Here is a 19779-nt window from a genome sequence, read left to right as displayed (position 1 = left end):
GAAGGGATAATCAACCCCACCCCCTTTTCCATTCCCATCCCAACTTTCCAAAGAGGAAGCAATCAAATTTCCATAAGTCATGTCTAATTAGTAACCATTGTTAGCCATACTGCACCTGTGTGAGGCTGTCACGATCCGCGCGCCGAGAACTTTGGGCACGTCTCGCATTTGCGTGCAAGGAGTCGAGGATAGGAGCCGCTTGCTTTTTTAAGGTTTTCAGCTCAAGTAGGTCGTAGCCTATTTGAAAATTCTGACGCGCATCTAGTTTTATTTCTTCTTGTCTCTTGTCTTTACTTCACTCTTCAACTGACACACGTTTCCTCTGGAAATTCAATGGGACAAAAAAACCCTTTGATAAGCTGAGTTTCCTTGCGTGACAGTTAAGCAATCAGTTGTACTTCCGGTCTTCTATCTGCAAAGGACGATGGTCTGAACAAGGAGTAATTCCTCGCAAATCTCCGGAAAAATCAATTAGTGATGGCTCGTTGTAGTTATTTATTCTTGATTACTCTTATATTTACAAGTTTAAAGATCTCATCAGCGGACTCAAAGATCTCGGATGTTGTTTATAATCGTTCAAAGGAGTCCGCAGTAAGAGATCCCAGCGTGTTTTTAGCGATCATAGCTCGTAACGCCGCTCATCTTCTGCCCAATTGGCTCGCATACATCGAGAATTTGGATTACCCGAAGAATCGAATGTCTGTTTGGTGAGTATTTTTTTCTTGTGTTGTTTCATGTCAGAGACTCGTACAGCTTTGAACCATATTCATGAGTAACGTAAGAAAATCATAATTAAGTTCAAATTGTAGCCTGCCTACAAAAGCTCATTCACTGTGAATTAAGTAAGAGATTCCAATTATTAAACTTCCCATGTAAATCTTAAATCTGTGTCATTGCCACTAATTGCCCTGAATAGTTCTTGCTTTCACAGTAACAGAGAGGTTAATCGAACCGTGGAAAGCTTTGTGTAGTCGAAACTTGTTCTTGGCACTATTTTGATGTCCGACAAGCTTGTGGGAAAATTCTCGTAGCGCGTGCCAACGTGTCATGTCATTTTTTGAATTCCTTTACATTTCGTGAGGGACTGAGTGCGAATTTCAACTTCATGTAGTATTTCCTTTGATAATTTGAAGATTTCTGCACAATTTTGTCTTATGCATGAGTGAAAAGCATACCTGCAAACTAAGCTTTTAAGGTTTTGAAATTAATGACAATAATTCCTAAGAGAAAAATTTTTGTGCTTAGGTACTTTTCTGACTGACAAAAATAAACTTCTTTTTAACCCTTCAATCCCAAGACCTCATTGTTAATTATTCTACTTTAGATGCAACGCATTTTGTTGTAAATTAATTTATGAGAATTTGATGCTAGATCAAGATAACAACTTCTACCTGATAGGTTTGAGAATTCTCATTACCTGTTTGCTGGAAATTGTAAGGATGTGATAGCGAGAAGTTAAATGTTAATCACTCGTGGGAATTGAACAGTCAAACAGTGGCTGGACTGTGCAAAGTCCTTTTTTTGGAGAATTTGTTAGTCATAGGGTTGTCCCTGGGTAATGGATTGCAACATGCTTGAACTGTGGGGTGTTGGAGTTGTGTTGAGGCCTTTGTACTGCAGGGTCTATTCTCAAGTGTGGCCTTAGGAAATTTTTGCAATTTTTTTCTCTTTAAATGCCTCATAAAACATTTTCCCTGGTGTTAGATCAGGTGCAAAAAGTTGTTTTCAAGGATAAGTACCTGTCTTTTTGGTTTTATCCAGGATCAGATCAGACCATAATGAAGATAAGACATCAAAGATACTACAAGAGTGGTCTCAAAATGTGAAACATTTATACCACAGAGTTTTGGTAAATGTGTCTGATACACCTCATAAGTATGATGATGCAGTGGGCCCAGCAGAGTGGCCAGACAGCAGATATCGACAGATGATGTATCTCAGACAGAAGGCTTTGGATAGTGCAAGAAAACAGTGGGCTGACTACCTATTTGTAAGCATACAAGAGACATTAAATTTTAATAACTTACTGCTGTATCTGTGACATAACTTGCATGAAAACCAGGCTTGTAAACTATACCAAGTTGGCTATTACCAGTACATTGTTACATGGCCTAACCATCTACAAAACAATTGTCTTCTTAGATATGTACACACCAGCTTCTCCTGAAAGAGATAGAAGAATCCTATTGAAGTACTCTTAAGAAATATCAAGAAGCAATAAATGCATGTTTCTTTGGCAATCCTTTAAATTGTTTTCTCATAATTTTTTTTTGTGTTATTCTTGGAAAGACAAGATGGTGGATATCTTTTTGATATCTTTTTTTGCAGACTCCATTTCATCTGAAACACTTTGTTCAATGCTAATGAATGTTAATTAATGAATGTTCCTTGTGTTTTTAGTTTGTAGATTGTGACAACTTCTTAATGAATCCTAAAACATTGAGACTTCTCATGGAAGAAAAAAGGTAAGAAAAAGTTGTGAATAAATAATGCTGTGTAAATTAATGAAGCAAAGTTTCAACACTTCCATCCCTCTGAAACTGACCCTGTTATAAGAGTTTTGTTTAACTGTATTTGCTTGTTGAAGAAGCTTGAAATATGAAATATATTTGAGTTCATACTTGAAGAGGATTCATAGTGCTAAGGGGACCCTATTACTGGTTATCTGGAAAAAGGATATTTGGGTAAAAAAATATAGGGATATGGGATACTTGAGGATATCTTATTTTATATTATGAATACTAACTAAATTCATGTTTGAGATGAGTGCATCATGTTTGATACAGGAACACTTTGATCATTGTATTATGGTAACCATAAAAAAAATCATATATGTAACCCCTTGCAGAGTTAAGAAAAACAATTATACAACACCATAATTGTTTTTGGAAGAATGACTGTTCTTTCTCATACATTCTTCAGGCATAAGGGAAAACTACCATTTTCTTAGTGTGTATACCCTAATCATAGGAGAGGTGAATGTGAACTGTGCTAAATACAGATTTTACAGGTTTATTTTCTAGTAACAGTTGCTGGCAGGTTAAAATTCATTTCAGATCAAGACAGATAGTAATATGTTCTGTCTAATTAAAAAAGCCCTGGCTTCAGAAAAAGAAGCCAATGAAAACCCATAGCTGCAAGGGCTTGTCAAGAACACCACTAAGGAATGACCTTAAAATGAAAGGTCATGTTTTTTTTGGTTACTCATTCCTCATCAATGGCTTCCACCTTAGCTAGCTAACCTATCCCTTCTGTTTCTTGTCTTTTTTATTCATGGAGATACAAAAGTAGTGATTGATGTAATACCTTTGAAAATTGTTTCTTTCAAAGGACTGTTATTACTCCAATGATTGAAGTTTTTGGAGGAAAGGCTGCATATTCTAACTTCTGGGGTGGAATGGATGAAGATGTAAGTCACAAAGAGAGAGAAGCACATGCATATCTTTGCATATGTTTTTTTTTTTGCTGTTTTTTTCTTGATGTTTAAGCTCGTCTTCCCTGAGGAAATGAGATTCTATGATTGTGCATGTTGAATCTATCTCCTTTCACTAAGTTTAAGCAATGAAAACTTTATTCAAGCAACAGTGAACCACCACTAAGCCATGCAGTATTTTCCTAGATGATTTGAAACTTTTTCAAGGGCTTTCTCCATACACAAACACACACACACACACCCCCCCCAAAAAATGATAAATAAAAAGACCAAAAAAAAAACCAACAACAACAATAACAAAAAAACCCACACACATGCACAAAGAGCACTATCGGATAATGTTATTTTTACCCCTGGTCAGCCAAATTGAAATATTTTTTTTAATCTATGTGCAATAATGAGTCTAAATGCAGGTGTATGTACCAGAAGTGAGTGAATGTACCTAACTCTTAATAATTATTTAATATTGTAGGGATACTATGCTAGGTCTGACAACTACTTCCCAATGCTTCAACGAGAAGAAAAGGGTTGCTTTGAAGTGCCAATGATTCACTCCACCATGCTGATAGATTTAAGGAAGACTATAAGCGATCAGTTGAGGTATAACCCCCCTTTACCAAGTTACCATGGAGAAGAAGATGATATTCTTGTGTTTGCACATTCAGCAAGGGAAGCAGGTTAGCAATGGTATACATTATCATATATCACCATGGTATAAAGCGTATATTTTCCTTTTACCTTCTAACCCCAAAGGATTACCAAGGCTGTTTTTAAGAGCTGGCAGCTCACCAGATACCACTTGAAAGCCAGAAAACTTCGTTACTGGTATATTACCTGCAAGGTTTTATTGACTACTTCAGTCATCAATTAATGTAGCAGCATGAGTATTCTGCAAAGTTATAAGAATATTAGAATATTCCCCACATCTAAAATTAACCCTTTACTCCCAAACATCAGTGTACATATTCTCCTCACTGTTTTCCATACATTTTCCATGATAATGAAAAGGAGAATCTTTCATGGTCAGGAACTTCTTAAGCTGGTAATCATATCCTTTCATCTCATGATGATGTATGATTCAGTGGTGATATTGTAAAGAGAAATAAGATGATAGACACTCTGAACAGGCTTTAAGAATTTTGCCAGAGAAACTTGTTGTCTTTGCTGGAGACTTCTCTGATCTCTGATGCTAGATCAACACCTTGAAGATTTGTTCAAGAAGACAATGTTCAATGAACCTAATATTCACAACCATCTATAAATCACCACCTTCTACCTACCTTCAAATTTTATGATAATGGTAAGGTTGTTTGTGAAAATGATTGCCACTTTTGAATGATTACAGTGTTCTCCCTTATTTTATGCACAATGGGTATAAAGCGATTTTTTAACCTCTAGGGCAATATATCCTTTTACCTGTTGAATTCTCAAGAATTCCAAGCAATTTTAGGCAGTAACAAGAGGTATTATAGGCAGTAAATTTGACTGGTTATGGTCTGAAAAGGAGAACTGTAGTTTAATGTCCCATCAAAGGTAAAATATATAGGTTTTTTTAGTAGTCTTAATCATTAACCTTTTCATAAGTGTTTTTTTTTAAAAATTATATTCACAGGAATAAAGTTGAACCTCTTAAATAAAGAGGTGTATGGCTACATGTTAAGCCCTTCAAGCGGCAACAGCACTTTGGAAGACATGAAGGTTCATTTTACTCATGTGAAGCTTGAGTGGTTTGGTATGTAATTTGTTATATATTCTAATACACAGTATTACTTGCTATATAACTAAGGCATTTTGCAGTTTGATTCATGTTGTGGGTTGGTGAGTGCACAGGAGACTCAAGTGGTAATTCCTTCCAGGGCAAAGTGTAAATGGTCTCATTTTTTTTTTGTAGTTGATCATCCAGAGGAATTGATGCCTGTTAGTTCACACATTACTATTGAATACACCCCTCCTGGAAAGCTGGGTTTTGATGAGGTACAGTACAAAACATTACAGACCAAATTGGGATTGTATGCTTAATTCACTCCTAAGATCTGCTTGTTCATTCTCCTCTCTAAATGCTGCCTATTTCTTCATGAATTTATTTGCTTTTAGACTGAGATAACTTCTACCAGATAAGTTTGAGTGTTCTCATTACCTGTTTGCTTGATAACGTATGTGTATTAATAACTTCTGGGAGTTAAGGGGTTGAACAACAAAATTAAGCCCTATTTTGAAGACAGTGTCCTAGAACTTCTATTTGACATAATTGATGGATATATTCCAACAAAATGTGAAATCTTGTGGGTGAATTAATTACCATCTTTTTTCCCTAAAGATCTATCTCATCAATCTTAAAAGGAGGCCTGTACGTCGAAAAAGGATGCTTGCATCTCTCAAAGAGCTGGGAATTAAAGTGAAGATGTTTGATGCAGTTGATGGCAAGTATGTACTCCTTTTTAGGATATTGCTCCGATAAATCTTTCTAATCCACTTAAAATAAAGGTGGTTACATCAAAGAAGGATGCAAAATTCAATTACATTCCCATGTTTTTTGGATCAATTAATTAATTGATTAATTTTTTTGTAATTAAAGAAATTGTAAGGCCTTGGGTTTTGAAAGATTTTAAATTTCTACACTTTGTTTTAACAGATCATACTACAAATTACTTAGTTAAGGACGACAGACTGGAAAAATAAATAGTCCAACTTCTCATGTCCAGTGAACTGCTGCCTACAATTTGTTTTCTTTCAATTATCCTGTGGCATGGCTCAAAATTGTTGACAATGTATTTAGAACTTTTGTTTGTCTGTTTGGTTTTTGCCTTTTTTGTCATTATCACCTTTTTCCATTTTGCCAGGTCATTAACTGACCAGCAGGTTAAAGACATGGGGATTAAGATGTTACCAGGTTACAAAGATCCATATGGAAAAAGGTGAATCAGGGCGTCTTCGCTAACTTCAGTTCCCCGTATAACTGAGCTGAAATCAAAAGAAAAATGATTGGTCAGCAGTTGATAATGTTTCCCTATTTATATAGTTTTCCTATCAATAATTGAGCATGTGAAACGTTACTCTCTGTCAAAACAAAACCATAAACTAACGCACATAGAAATAGTTCCTATCCGGTCCATTCGTTGACAGCATAGGGGAGAGACGGTCCGGTGAGTTCTTTTCACCAATGTCAGTGCGAGCCTCTCCTTCACGATGCGTGAGTACGAGGCCGCCGATCACCTCGAAACAGGCTGCTATTAAAATCAGCGTAAAAAAACGCGTTTTGCTGGTAAGAGGGAAGGAAGATGGTACATCGTATACCTGCCACCATGTTCATGAGTTTGAGGTGGAAGAATATCACCCTGAGGGAGTGATATGACGTTCCGCCGAAGGCCTGTTAATAGGGACCTTAAGCAGTCAGGACGGCAACGCTGAGGAAGACTTCGATTGAAAAATGAATTTCTGCCTTTAATTAGAATTTAAAAAATGACTGCATGTGTTTACCGTCTCATATGGCGCCACACCTCAACTTCAGCATAACGTATAAAAGAAGAGCTGCGTTCCAATGGAAATTAAAACAATTTGCCGTCGCGGTTTCGATGCGCAGACGATGCAAATTGTGATTTCACGTTGTTTTGCATAGGACGGCTAAGAAATGTACAAAGTTTTAAAACGCACGTGCTGAGCTATTGTTCTGCCAATTAGATCTTTTGTTTTTCCATGCCCTCGTTGCCGTCCCCATCGTGGTTTGCTTAAGGTCCCTAATATCATTCGAGGTCTCCAATTACTGAAGGTCATCAGTTCATTCATACCCACCTGTTCGGCATAAGAAAATAAGTAGAGTCAGGGGGAATCCTGATTGTTCTCCTCTGTCCCCTTATTTTTTCTTGGTATTATGGTTACAATCATTCACAGTAATTTTTACGCGGCGATCATTTTTGTCCCTTAGGCCGCTTACCATGGGAGAAATCGGATGCTTCTTGAGTCATTACCTTATTTGGGAGGAGGTAAGTTACTTGTAGAGGGAAGCATCCTAAAAGTACAAACGCTTCGAAATTCTCCCTTCTTTCGCTTTGCGCAAGTTTCATGGTCACTTAGACAGCACAGGCTCGATCCAGGCAGAGCAAGAAAATGGATAAGGACAAAATTTATAATAGAGTTAAAATGTGTATTCTTAGAGAAAGACGTTTTTTTTCGTCTTTTCACGAGAATGGGAGTGAGGAAAAATCTGAATCTCAGGGAGGAACCGAACTTCAGATTCTCGGATTCTGCGTACTGATACTTTTACCACAGAGCTAAAGAAAATTCCGTGGTGAGTTGAGCCATTCCTACCGTGCAACTGTAGCTGAACAACCGCCTGGCCGTGAAAGATCTGGTTATGAGATTATTAGGCCATCATGAGGCCATTGTGAGGATTTCATGTGATTCTTATCCTGCATACTGCTAGGATAAGCTGTGTCGAAAGCGTCGCGTTAGTGGCTAGAATGAGAAAGATGGTTAATATTGAGCTCAATAGTGAAGTAAAGAAAGCTGTATTACTTTTTCGTCTCGTCGGCGCGTGCGACATGAAGTTAACACGTGTGACTTTTGTGCTTTTTGTTTATCCAATGTTTGTCATAGTTTTTACTAAATGTTAACAGGATAAAGAATTGTTAAATTCTGTCTGCAACAAGATTCTTAATTAACGAAATCGAATCGGGCGTCTTGTTTCCGGTTGTCCGACAAGGTAAATTAATTCGTTCCGTATGATTACAGACCTCGTTGGAACTCAATTGGTGTTATTACTGTTGCTACTTGCATTCATATGCTGTCAACTTTTGTTCGTTGTCCTTTCATTAGTCTCGTGCGAAAACTACCGCCATCGTTTGTAATAATGTTCCCTTTTTAATCCTCAGATGATCAATAATGGCTTGGATAAAGTTTTGGTGTTAGAAGATGATGTTCGGTTTGAACCCGATTTTCGAAATCAGCTACAACATCTACTTCAAGAGGCAAACGCCCTTTCAAGCGAGTATCCTTGGGAACTAATGTGAGTGTAAACTTTCCGAGTGTTTTCACTCAATTCCCAAGAAGGTAGAAATAATCTTGGAAGAAGTGGGAAGGATGTCTACATCATTATGTAGTTAGTCCTTTTCAGGGGTTAAAGAGTCAAGTAACTCAAGCGCCTTTGCTGGCTTGGCAAAGCTGACGGATCGTAAGCCTTCGTAGGATCATTTGCTAACAATGTTGCCTTTTCTCACTCAGTTATATAGGGCGCAAGCGATTCCACAGTAATCCTGTTACAATGGTTCCAGGGGCCTCGGCACTAGCTTGGGCTGAATATACCTATTGGACGCTGGGGTATGCCATCTCCTTACGAGGCGCCCGGAAACTTGTGTCTGCGAAACCGCTGGAGAAAATGATCGCCGTGGACGAGTTTTTACCCATTATGTTTAACAAACATTTAAAGTAAGTACAATGGTATAGGCGCTGCTTTTGGGCGTAATTTGGTCAATTCATTCCTGCAATGTATCATTGCCAACATGGCCTCCCCTCTCAACCCAAGATATCGCATATTTTCGGATAGAAAGGTCAATAAATAAGATATTTTCAGAAGCAGACCAACTTGGTGATGAAAATCTTACAATTTGAATTTTGGTCGGAGTAATAGTGAATACACTCTCACATTATTTTTAGAAAAACGACGTGATTTACACTAACGGGATTATACCTAGAGAAAATCCAAACCTTCCCTTCTTTGTAAACACTCAAACGACGGTTTATGGGGACCTTCTATTTCATTCCTTGTCGTTTCCTCACGCCGTAGTTATCTTCCTTTGTCTACCTTCAATTAAATTTGATTTATTTTTCGCCTTTAATTTCTTCTGCAGTCCGGAGTGGGCCAATCACTTTTATCCCCGTAACCTTGTTGCCATGACAGCAGAGCCCTTACTTCTGTACCCAACTCATTACGTAGGAGATGAAGGATACTTCAGTGATACGGAAACCACAGGCTTGATTCCACCGGAACTTCAACAAACCGACACGCTTAAAGGAAAAGTCGAACTTTGATATTAACTGTAAATGAACATAGTTGAGTAAAATTCCTCCCAAGAAATGAAGAAAAAAAAAGAAGAGTAATACTTTGACTGTTAACTTGAAGTATAGTTTTCAAGCAAGGGTTATATGTTTACCTATAAGTTACGTTCAAAGAGCAATGCCAGGTTTTGATGGTGCTCTGTCGCCTTAAGGACGAAGCTAGTTCATTGCCGGTGTTATGTTATGTTGTAATTTTCAACTCAGCGTAGCATACTAGAAACGATCGTCGCTTTCGGCTATGGTTTAGCGTTAAATAGTTGATTTGGTGCCAGTAACGCGATTCCAGAATCACTTTTCACACTTTGTTATGAAGTTCAAGAGGAAGGTCAATGCTTACAGAATATATAAAGATTATTGAAAGAAATTCGTGATTCTATAGCTATTTTTCATGCCCCAAATCGAGCTCTTATCATAGTTTGCAGTGTTTTCCGCACAGAAAAAATTAAATATCTGAGAATTTTAAAATGTTTTATTTTTCTATAGGAATTTATGTAGACAATTTATCATTAAATAGTTGGATGAAAGTTTCTCAGTTGTCACAATTGAAAACTGGTGTAGTTCTCTCCTTGGTTCTCACGAGTAGCAGCACTAACAAGATTGAAGTCTTAAAGCTGTTGTCCCCACCCACTGACTCCAGTTTGTACCACATCTTGTGAAGCAGTTAAGGGGAAAGGGTTGGAGGCTTCTGGTGGTTTCACGATAAAATTTACCTGATCCCCCCTATTAGGCTCTGTGATATTAGCAGTGTGATTCCCCCCTGGCAATAAATAATGACTGGTAAAAACGTCTAATCCAGAGAAACAGCTTGCCAGCCAGTTAGACACATAGACAGACAGATTGACACAGACAGAGATGGAGACACAAACATACAGACAGACAGACAAAAAGAACAACAATGGTAGACACTGAGCCACACTGTCACAACAATATCAAAGAAACTGGATTACACAGTTCATTTAAGGCAAACACAGCCAGAGAGGAAACAGATAAAGGTCTTCTTCGTGATCTAAACAACAAACCTTGTGTAAAACTAGACTGACACTACCTCTAGCACACTTCTCTCTGAGAGTTTATAAGAAGTCCACTACATACTGGTAAAAACTAAAATTTGTTAAAAAGAAATGAAGATAAACTAGGGATGTAGATTCCATGAAATACAGGAAACCAATTCACTGCTACAGATGGTGGCTTTCGGTAAAGTTCCTTTTAAACTCTTCGAAGTTATCCTCCTCTATTGACAAACGAATGCCAGCGAAAAACTGACAATATTCATGTAGATTATGGCTGAAATAAAAAATATTATGTAAATTTTAATGATCTTGAAGTCACTGTAATGGACCACAGACAGGTAATCAGTGACACTGTTTCCAATTAGTATAGATAACAACATGATTTTGAGTGAAATTTGGTACAAACGAGTATGAGTTAATTTTTCAAAGACAAAAAACTTGCATAAGCTCATAAGTTTTAATTTCACAAGAACGATTAATCATGTAATTACCTATCAATAATGACTTGAAAAAACATCACAAAAATTCAAGACAGACAAAATTTTGACAGCATGCATGCTATTTGTAGTTTGCACTTGTTTTCAGCCAATCAGAAGCTCTTCAATTTTTCATGTACATTATTTCTGTGAATATACTGCAGCTGTTTCTCCAAAATGGGATACTAGTCCATTAAAGGTAACTTTATATCCCTCCTCTCATTGATTTGGACTGGTTTCCTTGACAGTATTCTGATCTTGACAAGGGCTTGAACTGAGTCCTTGCCTAACCCTAAACCCTAAGTCTTTAGGCCAAAGTGTCCTTAACACCAAGCAATAAAATGGTTCATGTACTATTTATTGACTTTACTTTTAGAGTTGTGCTTATATATTTGTCCTTTTTCCCTTGTTTTCCTTTTCCCACTATTGCCACCAACTTAAAAATATGTAACCTATGTTATAGAGCAACGTGTTCTATGACATGGATGGTAACAAGGAAATGCAATGACTGAATACTTACATCATAAGAAGAACTTTGGAAAGCATCTCTTTGGTGACAAGCAGATGATGAACATAAGCCCGTGTATAATTTGTGCAGCAGTAACATGTACAACCACTAACAAGAGAGGTGAAGTCTGAGCTGTACCTAAATGAATTTATGAATAAATAATGTACAACTCAATATCCATTCCAGAGTTTTTTCATGTTTTAAATAGTTTTTATTTTCTAATTAGTTTTGTTTGTTAATTTATTGCATTTATTTTGTATTTTTAAAAGACCTTCCTGAAAACCCAAAGTAAGAAACTGAAGGGCAGCTGGTGGTTTAACTATTATTGTAATTATTATCATTATCATTAATATCATTATTGTTACTATTGTCAATAAAAATGATAAGCAAATTAAAGACATCAATAGAAAGGAAAGCACTGACTAAATGAACTGAATCATCAGTCTTTGCAAGGCAACATCACATCTTACATTAATTCAACTTTAAATAGAAGACACACCTCGTATGATTGAGATTTATTTCAAACAATGTTCCACCACCCACTATTTCTTTTTGATGTGAACTTGTACTTAATTCATTCAAACTGTCCTCTGAATTTTTTAGTTCTCCTTCTAATCTCTCTGAAGTTGAGGGTAAATATGTGAGCTCTGGTTTGAATCTTTTTCTGCTCCATTTAATATCCAAAGCACATCCTCTCTCTGCTACTTGACAAGGATAGGTGCCATGATTAAGGACAAATGTTCAATAAAATGCTAAAATCTGTTTTCCTTACTCCCACAAACTAGGGGTCTTATGACAACTTGGGAAGTCTCAAAGAAAAAACAGGTCATTTGCTTATATTTTCCCATTTTGTGATAAAAACAAAAAAGACAAAAATTAAAGCTACATGTACTACATGGGGACACCTGCAATGTGGGGGAAGTGAGTACATGAAGGTCTGCATACCAGATTCATTGGTGTCAGGTTTCCCTGACTGGTCATTGACACCCTGCTGGTTCCTAAGTAGTTTACAGAATACTTGGGCAGGCATAGGGTACAAATGAGCCACCTGTGTGATCCACCTGTGTGCACTATCAGTGTAACATGTGACATTGGGAGGGAACATACCTAAAATAAAGCATAATCAAATAATGCTTGATCTTCAGGCTAATCCTGTGAAAATACAGCAATTTGCCCATGAACACAACATGTAGTATCCCCAGCCAGGACTAGAACCTAGACTGGAACTCTTAATCCAGAATCTTGCCATCTGACCCCTTGGCCTCTGCTTCTTCCATTAAACCAAACACAGATGCTTGAATTCACCACTGTGACATTTCAAATGAACTTTACAAAAGCCAAGTAATTTGTGCCATTAAAGAAATATGAATATGGTGGCTGCAAACAGCAGCATTGTTTTAATTTTTTTTCTTAATGATGTAAAGGATATGATGAATCAAAGATATCAACTCCACATTCCACTGCCAACACTACCTCTTCTGCAAAAAACCGAAAAAAGAGGCGTAAGTGGAGGTAACAAAATATGACAGTCATAGTTTCTTTACCCAAACAGTACTTTTCTTACAAACAGCAAGTTTGTAACAGGTTTAACATGTAATTGAGTTTCTGACTCAGAATCTAAGCACTTAGTATCCATTATTTAAAAGAGTGTTTCAGAAAATTAAGGGAAACTTTATGAAATATTTCAAAATATATACTTAGTCAACCTTTAACTTCCAGACTTGACTTGACAATCTCATCTCAATGTGTATATGCATCAAACACTTTATCAGAATAAACTGGAAAGTGTTATCTCATAGAAACACCAACCAAAGTCCCTGAATGAATTCAAAATGGGATACATAGCAGCTACATTCCCTGACTGTTATTTTGCATAAGTTGAAATAGTCCATTGAATTTTTCTCAAAAATTATGTTAAAGTTTGAGAGTCTCAAGTTAGATAGGAAAGAGATTATCACAAGGTGCTTATGATTAAAAGCAATATCACCAATGAAAGCAGAAAGTAAATTAATGATGTTCACCTGGAGATCCTATACCATGGATCAGTCGTGGCTTATCATCAGGTAAAAATTCCTAGTATGAACACAAAACTGATAAGAACAAATCTACTCTTGGTTTTCAGTCTTATAAAAAAAAGATAATTAATCCATAATTAGTTTAAGACCTCAATTTAAACCAGATACCATACCAAACTTAGGAATTACGAAAAAAATTAAACTTGAAAAAAAAAAATTTCTTACTGTCTTTATGAAAAAAAAAGCCTGAAAATATCAAGATTATCAGTAATAATTGCTACAATTATAAATGAGTACTGACCAATGTCTTCTGCAACAAAGAACACCAATTACACACACTAGAATTGAATCCCTCAAGAACAAAACCTACAATGAGAGATTATTATCATCTCCTAAGTTATATAATTTGTTGACAGTATATGTATAGCTGGCTTAGGAATATGTTCTCTAATGGTTCTTTACTCAACTAATAGACTATAATTCTGTGACACAAAAATACTGTTTTACAAACAAGCAGTTCAACTGATAATGAAATTTATTTTTCAACCTTTACAAATAATATTTTATTTAGTGTGACTCCTTCCAAGGCAGATCCAGGATTTGGTAAGGGGGTTCAGGTGAACTTTCACCAAAGGCAGACTATCTTAGAAGGTCAGGGAGCATCCTCTCTTTAGGAAATGTTGAAATCTAGATCTTGAGGGATAATGGTAGGCTGTTTCATGCCTAGAGACAATTGCTGATATTAGCTGTTTTAAAATCCATTATATCTACTAAAGTTTTTCATCAGAAACCACTCATGCTTTTAAATGACTTCATTTGAGTCTTAAGGGTTTGATCACCCAAACCACCAGAATCACCCTGGGGTCTGCCTTAATCCTTTTCTTTAACCCTTTAACTTCCAGATCAAAATTGTAATTCACCTTACTGTCAACCATACAATTCATATAATGTTAGTTCAGAGAATTAAGAGTTGGATCAACTAATTATCCCCAAATTGATATTTTTCTTTATTCTCATCACTTATCTGGTTGATAGTGTATTGATATTGTAAGGAGAAATTCTGTCTTGGTCACTCATGGGAGTTAAAGGGTTAAGACTATTGGTAAATTTGACTATTCAAATACAATGGAGTATGGAAGTTTTACTGGTTTCAATTTTTTTTATATTTTGTAGATAGTCCTCAATTTAGAAAATGAAGTTCCTCCAAAAATGAATCCCTCAAAACAAATCACCACCAAAATTTACTACCTTCGGTGTAATGAAGAAGATCATGTGAATGTGTGTGGCGTGTGAATCAACCTACCTTCTATATTAATTTACTGTATAGATAAATATAGGCAGTCACAATTTTTTTTTGTACCTGGAACTGGTCTCTGTGATGTCTCTTTGGCGGATCGTATTCTCTGTGTCTCTGAGCTTGATCCTTCAATTACTCCCAGTAAATTGCATGATATCAAGCTCTGCATTAAAAAAATGTAAAAGAACTCAATAATAATATGATTTGTGTTCATAACTTAAAAGAAGGCACAGGATTTAAAGAAAAAGCCACATAAAAGGAAAATACAGAGAGTTCACCAACCTTAGTTTTTTCTCTTTCCTCAATGCATTGGTCAAGAAATTTTAGAGTTCGGTCAACAGATTTACGAATTCTCTTTTCAGTCTGTCCCGATGCAGGAATTGTATCACAAAGACACTCAGCCATGTTGGGTTTGAATGATTCAAGCACTGCCTTGAACTGATTCACATCCACCTGAAAATCATTGCAAAAAAAAGTTGTTGTACAACTTACATGTAAATGGAACATGCATTTTCCAGATAATTTATGGCGGTAACCACACCTGCTCATATGAGTTGATGGAAATGTTCCATTTACAAGCATCACAAGGTTTCACCAGCTTAATTCAATTCTGGACTATAATATCATCAGTAAGGGATCATAATGAATTCCTTTCCTTTAATTGGCTCAAATCAAGTTTTTACTGAATGCTCAAAGTAGCATGGTGTTGCACCACATCTTCAGGCAGAAAAAACCTTCAACTTTGCCATGTGTGTCAACACTAAGGAGTGTATTGAAGAGAAGCAGTTCTTTGGGTGTCACAAGAATAAGAAAAAAAATATCTTGCTCCATCAACATTCTCATTTAACAGAAACTTAAAATTTTTGAAGTCTGCCAAGTGCATCTCTGCCTCAAAATCAGCTTGTCATGATTAACTCTGAAAACTCAGCTACATGTGACTTGACCTGGAAGAAATGCCTAAACCCTTTGATCCATGAGAGTGACTTTCATCCCTGAATCAAACATTAAGGTCATGAGAATAAAGAAAATGATAATCAACTGAAGAACCTCTTGATTGTTAAACAAATTCTCCTTGCCAGCACATTAGGAAATGTATATAGAACAGTATGCAGAATATGCATACTGATGTTAGGGTGTAAAGGGTTAAAGATGGGAGAATGCTGAAATATAGGACCACCCAGTTGGAAAGTGCCCTCCAAACACTGATTAACATTCAATACTGAACATAAGTATGGTGAGAGGAGCGGAAAATTTGGCCATTATTCTTTCTTCCATTAAATAATTTATCTGGTATTCCTGGGTTTAAGATTTGGTTTTGTTATATAGATATTGATGAAATACCAGGATTTTTCCTTTTACTAAAAAATCATATCTTCATTGCGTGCAGTGAAGACACTATTTTTATCTTTCATGTGTGAGGATATTGGTGTCGTCATGGTTACTAACATGATTCGCCAATTACAAGAGAGCTTCCTGCTCACGTGTGCGGCTGATTCTTTTGAAATTTCATTCACAAAATGGCTTCAAGGTGTAAGGATGGTACAGTTATCGCTGACTTTCTCAATGAGCTGCCAAATTTTCACATTGATACTTTTTCTGAGCTTCATAACATTTTTGTGACAGGCATTTTGCGATAGGTGACCACTTTAATTGTACTATTTTGCCATTTCAAAAATGAATTAAAAAAAGTTGTCTTTTATGTAGGAATTTCATCAGTATCTATAAAATAAAAAGAACATTACATGGCCACTTGGGCATATGAATTTTATCTTCTTGTGCTGAAAGTATCTCTCACACGTGAGAGATACTTTCAGCACTTGAAGAAAAAATTTGTATCCCCGTGCAGCCATGTAACATCCTCTATTTATCTTGACAGTTTTAGGCTTGACAGTTCATGATGTGCATCACTGTATTAAAAAATTCTGAATTGATAATGTCTGATTAACCCTTTAACCCCTAAGAGTAACTAGCATGTAATTTCTCCTTACAATATCACCCCCAAAATCAGACAAAGGTCACAAGAAAAAAGGAAATGATCACCAATGATAGAAGCTCTAGATTGTTACACAAATGCTCCTTGTCAGAACTGTAAGAAATGTACTGAGAAAAGTATTGAGAATATGCATTCTGATATTAGGGTGTAAAGGGTTAAGCACCTTTTTGCGGCCACCTGGTGTCCACACTGACACAGACTTTTCCTCATTGTAGCCTTGACGCACTTCTTGACCAGGATCTTGAATTGATAAGTAAGTAATGAATCCCTGAAAAGAACAATGTACTTCATTTAGAAATGTAATTTGGATGAAATATCTTTACTCTTTTCACTGTTTAAGATAAAACTACGAGAAAACATAATGACTGGAAGATACATTGCAATGAAAAACAAAACTGCTAAGCTCTTTAACAACAAAGGGAAACACCCTATGTTAAAAGATTTTGTCCCAGAAATTTTGCCACCACCATCTCAGTAGGACAAATTCATGTATCTACTTGATTTTGATGTTCTCATGATTTTAAAATTTCTTATCAGTAGCACTTAGAATTAAATTGTTTGTTTATCGATTGTAGTCTCAAAAGAGCTGTAATTTTCCTCTAACATGGTATCTACTGTACTGTATGTTCTCTATAGTAAAGTGTTTTCTATAAATAAAATATAACAATTAAAAAAATTAAAAAAGGAAAAGAACAATGGTGTCACTGGTGCATTATGATATGCTTGAATATCAGGTTAAGTTGAGTACATGGAGTCAAAGCATACTCCTTAGGAGAAAAAACTAAGAGGCAATCAGGAAATCTTATCTACTTTGACAGCTGATCATAAGTTCCAATGAATTAAAAAATCTTCCTTGAAGAATCATCACTTTTTAACTCCCATAAGTAATCAAGATAGAATTTCTCTTTACAGTACCGATACCATATCAAGCAGACAAGTAATAAGAATAAAGAAAAGCATCAATTAATTGATCCAAAACCAAATTCTCTATACTAACTAAACTTCATAAAAATTGCATAGAAGACAGTAAGACACTGATGAAATATTGGGAGTGGGAAGAAAAATAAATCACATAGATGAAGCTCAACTAAAACTAAAATTTTGTTCATTTTTTTCCCACTTTTGTTGGTTTGTCACCTCAAAGGCACTGGTCATAAAAGATTCAGTCTCATAAGATGACAGTTCTTCCTACAAACACTTTTTCCAATTCTAATTTTTGCCTCATAGTCCTGCTCTACATTTATTCATTCCTGTAGGTGGACACTATCTTTAAGTGGATGCTGACACTTTTTAACGAGGAAATTGGAGTTTTCTTCAGTTTATGTGCTCTTGTAAGTTGTAAGCAGACACTCCTTTGTACAATAATTGACCATTGGCAATAAAATTTGGCTAGTGCTTGCAAATGAACAAAGATATGATCTTTGAAAGAGCAACAGAACAGTGGGATTGGTTTTATCAAATTGCCATTTATCCATGGGAGAACAAGCTGTCTGATCATTTGATATTGACAAGGTTCTGACTTCCAGTTCTGAGATCTGACTATTTTTTTTTCTGGTGTCTGCTTCTGAGAATAACTCCTGTAGGCTGACAGTTTTACTAATGGACACTTTTTCCAATTCCCAAAGGTGTCTGCTTATGAGAGAGTTGACTGTAATGTTATTTCACTCACTTCCAATCCTAAGAATGGTTTTATTCCATTGTAGTTAGACTGGTTAATGGTCTCAATACCTGGTTGATCAATCCTATAAAAGATCCAAACCAAATCTTAAATCATCACCCACATTGCAAACTCAGTGTACTTACCATGCCTCTTAATTACCATGCTTAACACTTTATACTCTAAGAGTGACCAGCATATAGTTTCTCCTTACAGTAATACTTCTGAATCATTCATTAAGATCACGAGAATTAAGGGAATGATCACCAACCTAAGAAGCTTTGCGTGTTGAACAAATTCTCCTGGTCAGCACCAAAGAAAAACTTAATGTAGAGAGAAAAGTATGGAAAATATGCATACTGATGACTGATGTTAGGGTGTTAGGGGTCACAAAGCATTCAATGGAGTATTTTCGAGCTCTAACTGGGTTGCAAGGATGGCCCACGATGTGAGGTGAATACACCGAAATTTGTAGAAGAGGAAAGAGAACAGCATAGAGGCATGAGGTGAAATCTTGCAAGTTTGACCAAGCTCATGTAAAAAAGCAGTCAGGTTTTCAAAACGGAGCTTGATTTCATCTCGACAAACTGACCTTGTTGTCCAAATAAAGCAATGTGGTAACTTTATTCGAGTGTAAAATTCATCACAGCCCTATCTTCAACGCATATTATAAGTTCGATCCAATTAGGGAGCTTACACTGAGCTTACCGTACTCACGTGGTTTGAAGAGATAAATGGAAAATGGATGGTACACTTCCCATTGAGTCTAAAACATCCGTGGTAAGGTGAGGTACTACGCCTCCACGAGAGTACAGTGAACAGCAAGGAGTCTGGATTTCGTGATTCTCTATGCTAAGAACACCAAATCTGGTTCCCCGAGACTTCTGGCGCACGGAAAACTTCATGACCTCTCAAGTCTCTTAAGCTCAGTGAAGAGAATTCTATGTTATTTAATTCACGTCTTGTATCCCACCCGTTAAGACGATTAATTTCTCCGTAATCCTGTGAAATCAAAGCAAAAAAAATATATATATATATATAACAGGACACTCGAAATGTAAAAGTATTCGAGAGGTTCATTATCATCAGAGGCTAAAAGTAACGTAATTGAAATAAATTTGAGGTGGACGATATTAAAAACTACCGCTGACCATCAAACTTGCTGATAATTAAATAACTATTTATCGCTCCTCTTAATTGTAGGTGGCCGCGTGGCCTAATGGATAAGGCGTCCGACTTCGGATCGGAAGATTGTGGGTTCGACTCCCATCGTGGTCGATTTTTCGTCCTTTTTTAGTTCTTACTTTTCATTTTCTTTTTTCGTTACCGTAGCCGTAAG

General features: G+C 36.3%; 2 protein-coding genes and 1 non-coding gene across 3 annotated transcripts; 2 read left to right on the top strand and 1 right to left on the bottom strand.

The window, feature by feature from the left end:
- The first annotated feature begins 429 nt into the window (after positions 1–429).
- LOC131795656 (procollagen galactosyltransferase 1) lies at positions 430–9937 on the top strand. Its single transcript, XM_059113247.2, has 13 exons — positions 430–707; positions 1762–1990; positions 2401–2465; positions 3331–3409; positions 3906–4110; positions 5046–5165; positions 5325–5407; positions 5751–5857; positions 6274–6348; positions 7356–7413; positions 8302–8435; positions 8651–8854; positions 9277–9937. The coding sequence occupies exons 1-13, from the start codon at positions 478–480 to the stop codon at positions 9455–9457; spliced, it is 1770 nt and encodes a 589-aa protein (XP_058969230.2). The 5' UTR covers positions 430–477; the 3' UTR covers positions 9458–9937.
- On the bottom strand, positions 9936–19525 carry LOC131795657 (queuine tRNA-ribosyltransferase accessory subunit 2). The gene is made up of 11 exons (XM_059113248.2): positions 19158–19525; positions 18453–18525; positions 16947–17051; positions 15073–15243; positions 14854–14953; positions 13795–13859; positions 13500–13551; positions 12909–12956; positions 11978–12197; positions 11491–11616; positions 9936–10768 (listed from the first exon to the last, which is right to left on the bottom strand). The coding sequence occupies exons 1-11, from the start codon at positions 19343–19345 to the stop codon at positions 10660–10662; spliced, it is 1257 nt and encodes a 418-aa protein (XP_058969231.2). The 5' UTR covers positions 19346–19525; the 3' UTR covers positions 9936–10659.
- A 120-nt stretch (positions 19526–19645) lies between these two features.
- Positions 19646–19718, top strand: Trnar-ucg (transfer RNA arginine (anticodon UCG)). Its single transcript has one exon. It is a non-coding gene; the product is annotated as a tRNA-Arg (tRNA).
- The last annotated feature ends 61 nt before the right edge of the window (positions 19719–19779 follow it).

The sequence above is a fragment of the Pocillopora verrucosa genome, chromosome 4, assembly GCF_036669915.1.
Source record: "Pocillopora verrucosa isolate sample1 chromosome 4, ASM3666991v2, whole genome shotgun sequence".
Classification (NCBI taxonomy): Eukaryota; Metazoa; Cnidaria; class Anthozoa; order Scleractinia; family Pocilloporidae; genus Pocillopora; species Pocillopora verrucosa.
The sequence above is the reverse complement of the archived record's forward strand: the minus strand, read 5'-3'. Positions and strand labels throughout refer to the sequence as shown.